At 36.3% G+C, this 6,012-nt stretch overlaps 1 protein-coding gene across 1 annotated transcript; it reads left to right on the plus strand.

The window, feature by feature from the left end:
- The first annotated feature begins 444 nt into the window (after positions 1-444).
- Positions 445-3,923, plus strand: LOC141719426 (uncharacterized). Its single transcript, XM_074521803.1, has 4 exons — positions 445-448; positions 579-2,496; positions 2,794-3,040; positions 3,162-3,923. Exons 1-4 carry the CDS (start codon positions 445-447, stop codon positions 3,921-3,923), a joined length of 2,931 nt encoding a protein of 976 aa, XP_074377904.1.
- The last annotated feature ends 2,089 nt before the right edge of the window (positions 3,924-6,012 follow it).

The raw sequence follows: 6,012 nt of genomic DNA on the forward strand, positions 1-6,012 counted from the left end.
ATGTATCTTTGTGAATTGATGTGTATGCATTATTTTTACTTGTGTGAAATGGGGCTTTGTTGATATATTTGTGCTAATGTTATTTAAAATGAGTGTAATCATCTTTCTTTTTTGATTGTATATTTTAAAATGTGTATGTATTTTAGTAATCATCTTTCTGTTTTGATTGTCTGTTTGTGCTGATATGGGGCTTTATAATTTTTTTATTTATATAAACTGTGCAATTTATGGAAGGCAGTTGTGTATGAGCTTGAGAACAAGTTCACAAGCTTAATTAGATATTTGTTAAAAAAGATATAAAATTAGTGAAATACAGAAGAGATGTTAATGATTTTGAGGAGAACTAGTCGTAATTGTAATTTAGGTATTCGTTAAAAAAGGTATAAAATTAGTGAAACGCAATGTAATTGTATATGGTATGATAGGTTTATCATAATTTATTAAATGGGTAACCATGATAATTTAATAACTGCCATTATCCGAATAAAATAATGCGTAGTTACTATATACTCAAGAAAATGATTAGGTGTTAGTAAATTATGAATTTTTATTTAATATTTTAAATTATGATCATGTAGGTTATATGGATAAGTCATGGATATCTGCAGATAGGGATTCATTAGAGTATGAAATTGGGGTAGAAAAGTTTTTGATATTTGCTGAAGAAAACTGTAAGGATCCTAAGATGATACCCTGTCCATGTGCACGTTGCTGCAATTTTAAGAAATTCTCGGTAAAAATCATTAGGGGGCGTCTATATGAAAAGGGTTTTAGTTTAGGGTACATCGATTGGATTTGGCATGGAGCTAAAGCTAGCTGTAGATCATCGGATGGTAGCACAATGCCACCTCCGTGTTCGGAAAATATTGAACAGAATATTGAAGAAAATTTTGCTGCATCACAGGTAGGTGATATCTGTGAAGCAGCATATAATAACCGGGGTAATTTGGGTGATGATTGTGATAAGCATTCAGAGGAGTTTAAGAGGTTTTTGGCCGATGCTGAGCAACCTTTGTTTGAATGCAGCGATTCTAGTAAATTAGATTCGATGCTCAAGTTACATAACTGGAAAGCAAGATTTGGTATTAGTGATAGTGCGTTTACGGATTTACTTTCTTCCATTGGCGCCTTACTTCCTAAAGATAACGTCTTGCCAAGTAATGCATACACAGCTAAGAAAACCCTATCCGATTTAGGTCTTGAATATATTAAGATCCATGCATGTCCGAACGAAGGCATTCTATATAGAGGTGTAAATTCTGATTTTGTCCAGTGTCCCAAGTGCCACATATCTCGCTGGAAGTTAGGCAAGGGTGGTAAATGGAGACTTAACGTCCCGGCTAAAATTATGTGGTATTTTCCAATCATTCCAAGATTTAAACGGATATGTAAGTCGAATTCTACCGCTGAGCTTCTGACTTGGCATGCTAACCAAAGAAGTCAAGATGGGCAGATGCGTCATCCAGCCGACTCTCCTTCATGGCGGAATGTCGATTATAAATGGCCAGAATTCGATAATGAGCCGAGAAATCTTCGATTAGCCATGGCGGCGGATGGTATAAACCCCCACAACAATGGCATGAACAATGGGTATAGCTGTTGGCCAGTAGTATTGACAACATATAACCTTCCTCCGTGGTTGTGCATGAAAAGAAAGTTCTTGATGTTAACAATATTAGTGTCTGGTCCGCAAGAGCCAGGTAATAACATTGACGTCTTTTTGCAACCACTTATTGATGATCTCAAAAAGCTCTGGAAAGAAGGTGAACCAGATGTGCACGACGCTCATACTAAATCTTCTTTCACTTTGAGGGCAATATTAATGTGGACAATAAATGATTTTCCCGCTTATGGGAACTTGTCCGGTTGTGTCAACAAGGGTTATATGTGTTGTCCAGTTTGTGGCGACGATACCGTAGCCAAGTATTTACCTTATACCAAGAAAATGTGTTTTCAAGGCCATCGTCGATATTTACCTAGGAATCATCCTTATAGGAGGAAAAAGACGGCTTTTAATGGTGAGCAAGAGTTAGGAAATGCTCGTCAAATCCTTTCTGGAGAAGAGGTGTTAAGGCAGCAGGAGTGGATTAAATTTGCTTTCAGGAATGCAGTAAAGAAGTCCAAAAAGGTCGACTGTCCATGGAAGAAAAAGTCAGTTTTCTTTGAGTTAGAATATTGGAAGTTTCATTATGTTCGTCACTGTCTCGATATTATGCACGTTGAGAAGAATGTGTGCGACAATCTTATTGGGACACTCCTAAATATGAAATTTAAAACTAAAGACAGCGAGGCCTCCCGACTTGATATGGTTGAAATGGGCATTAGGACAGATTTGGCTCCACAAAAAGTAGGAGCACGGAGAACGTACCTGCCCCCTGCTGCTTATACTCTTTCAAAGGAAAAAAAAAGAAAACTGTTAAAGTCATTGTCATCAATGCAACTTCCCTATGGACATTCATCAAACATAAAAAATTATGTCTCGATGCCTGATATGAAGTTATTTGGGCTGAAGTCTCACGACTGTCACATACTACTTCAATAGCTACTCCCAGTTGCAATTCGTGGAATTCTCCCAAAAAATGTCCGGGTTAGCATCATTAGGCTGTGTTTCTTTTTCAATTCTTTGTACACTAAAGTTGTCGAGGTATCAAAATTGGATAAATTACAGTCAGATATAATATTAACCTTGTGCGAGCTGGAGAAAATATTCCCTCCCTCTTTTTTCGATGTAATGATACATCTTACGGTTCACTTGGTTAGATAATTGCATTTGTGTGGTCCGGTTTTTTACAGATGGATGTATCCATTTGAACGGTTCAATAAGGTGCTGAAAAGTTATGTGCGAAACCGTTTATATCCGGAAGGTTGTATAGCTGAAAGCTATCTCGGAGAAGAATCTGTAGAATTTTACAGCGAGTTTGTTCGATTGAGTTGCACAACTGCAGGTCTTCCGAAGGACAAAGCCAAACTTGATGGTCCGTTATCTCCTGCAATAATAAAGTCAGTCGAAGAAAAAGAGCGAGATGAGGCACACCTACATGTTCTTGAAAATAATTCGGAAGTGTATCCATACGTCACGTAAGTTAAATTTATTAACCCTTGTCTCAATCTTCTTTTAGCGAGTATTTATGGTATTTCCTTATCAATACTTTTATTTCTAGGATGCACAAGGAATTATTAGAAGAAACCTATCGAGGGAAAAAAAGACCGTGCAATGGCTAATCGGAGAGCACAATCGGTTATTGTCTAGTTGGTTTAAAAAAAAGGTCAGTGAAATGATAAGGAATGGAAAAGATGTTCCTGAAATGATAAGATCGCTTGCAGGCAAACCTTCTTTTTCCGTATTGACTTATGAAGGCTTTCTCATTGATGGGGTTCGATATTTCACAAAAGAACGAGATAATATGCGGGTGGTCCAAAACAGCGGCATGTCTTTAGTTACTAAGACTGTCCAAGTGAGTAGTGCCAAGGATTTAAATCTCGTGGAGAGCGATATGACATTTTATGGCGTTATTGAAGAAATTTGGGAGTTGGATTACCGTGCATTTAAGGCTCCGCTGTTCTTGTGTAGATGGGCAGATAGCGATAAAGGTGTCAAGGTTGACGATCTCGGCTTCACACTTGTGGACCTTAGTCGACAAGGTCACAGAAATGATAAGTACATATCGGTTGACCAGGTCAAGCAAGTTTTCTATGTCAACGATCCAGTCGATATTACCTGGTTAGTTGTATTTACTTCCACGAATCGAGATTACCATGAGGTGTATAATGACGATGATTTAGGGGACACAACACTGAAAAATCCTCCATTCTGCTCTCAAATCCCTAAAGTAAATGTCCTAGTAGATGTAGATGATGATGCAGATGAGCCTAGTCTTGGAAATCAACGAGAGGATGTCGAGGGAATTTGGATTAGAAAATGATTACATTTTGAATTTGGATGTCGATGTATTTTTAATTAATTTTGATATTTGTATTATTGTGAGAGACAGAAGTATGCTTTTGGGACATGTTTAATTGCTAAACCCTGGATAATTTGTCTTTGATTTTCAGTTGTTTCATAGTTACAATGCATTTTACATTTTTTACATTCGCGTTATTTCTATATTGTCTGCTCTTTATTTTTATTTTTTAATGTTTTACTATAATGCATTTAGAACGCTTATTCCCACTGTTGATTATTATATATAGCTAATTATGTACACCATGTATTTCAGGAATTGCAAGCACATGAATGGGGAAGAAGAAACCCAGAACACTGATATCTAAAAAAGCAGTGACAGAGGAGGGCGGTGAGAAAAATGAAGAAAAGCAACTGGAAGTGAAGCAATTGACACCTGGAAAGCAAACTGATGTGAAGCAATTGACACCAGAAAAGCAACTGGATGCCGTACAACCTACAGATGACCCTGGAGAAGATGGAAAAAAGGCAGACTCTGATGTTCCACAAGAGACGGTTACAAGTACAGAATCTAGGAAAAGAAAAACTGGAGCAACACGTGGTGTTTGTGCTATGCACAAGGTCGTGATGAAGAAAGCTCAAGGGAAAAATTTCAAAATCAGATACAACAGAATCAGAATTCCCATTGGTGACACAAGGCACACCTTGTAGTCTTATATTGGTATGCTGGCGAGGACGATGGTGTCAATTGATCTTGAAAATTGGCTAACAGTGGATGAGGAGTTAAAAGCGAAGATATGGAGTGGTGTGCAGGTAAAATAAATCATGTTTATTTTACCTAAATATTGTAACTTGTTTAGTATATGAGTTTTTACCTTGTACACGGTTATTTTTTCCTCTCAGGATACTTTCAAAGTAGCTCCGAAAAGTGAGGGGTTGGTCTTAAAGTCAGCGGGTACGAAGTGGAGACAATTCAAGTCTGAATTAACTAGAAAATTTGTGAAGCCGTATATTGGAAAGAAGAAGAAGCTAAGCAAGCCCCTCCAAAATATGCGTATGTTGGCAAGGACTGTTAGAGAAGATTTGTGGCTGTGAGGACCGGTAAAAGCTGGGAGGTATATCTTTCATATTTATATCTTTCACATTTATCATGGTATATTTGAATTAGTGTTGAATTTAATATATCTTGTGTGCAGGAGATTAGTAAAGTGCAAAGCGAGCGAGTTAGCGAGCGAAAATATCCACACAGAACCTCAAGGAAAGGATATATTGGTTTGGAGGAAGATGAAGTACGAGTTTCTTGCTATCTCTGAAATTTAGTATAGTATTGCACTTATTTTTTTAAACATTTTTATTTCTTCATTTTTTAACAGATCAAAGCAGGGCGGCTGGCCCCTGAAAAATTACCTGATCGAGCAATTTTCTGGAAAAAAGCTCGTACGCCACCAGATGGAGTTATTGATGAAGAGTTGGCTAAGACATTTGAAAAAATTGTAAGTTCCAGATTTAATTGAACTAACTTCTTTTAATTTTAGTTGCACCATTTTTCAATTTAATTGCATTTTTAAATTCATATACAGTTTTAAATTTAACTGTACTACCTTTCAATTTAATTGTATTTTTAATTGTATTTGTTTTCAATTTAATTGTATTTAAAAATTTAGTTATAGTTTTAATTTTAATTGCACTTCTTTTTAATTTTATGTGAACTTCTTTTTAATTTTAATTGCACTTCTTTTTAATTTACTTGTACTGCTTTTTAATTTACTTGCTTTAATTTTAATTGTACATGTTTCAAATTTAATTGCATTTTTAAATTTAGTTTTAATTGCACTCCTGTTTAATTTGTTTAATTTTAACAGGATGAACTACTTGAAAAGAAACGCAAGGGTGAGTTTGTACCGTCTGGAAGCGAGGATGTGCTTTCTGTTGCAATGGAAACTCCTGAACATTCTGGTAGAGTTCGAGGAGTTGGAAGCTTTGTAAATGCATTGACGTACTTTAATTTATCGAAAGAGAAAGACAAGAAGAGCAGAGTGAGCAAAGCAGAGTTTGAACAAACAAAGAATGACTTTGAGAAAAGAAATGAGGATCTTATGTTGCAGATTGCT

The sequence above is a fragment of the Apium graveolens genome, chromosome 4 (genome assembly GCF_009905375.1).
Source record: "Apium graveolens cultivar Ventura chromosome 4, ASM990537v1, whole genome shotgun sequence".
Lineage (NCBI taxonomy): Eukaryota > Viridiplantae > Streptophyta > Magnoliopsida > Apiales > Apiaceae > Apium > Apium graveolens.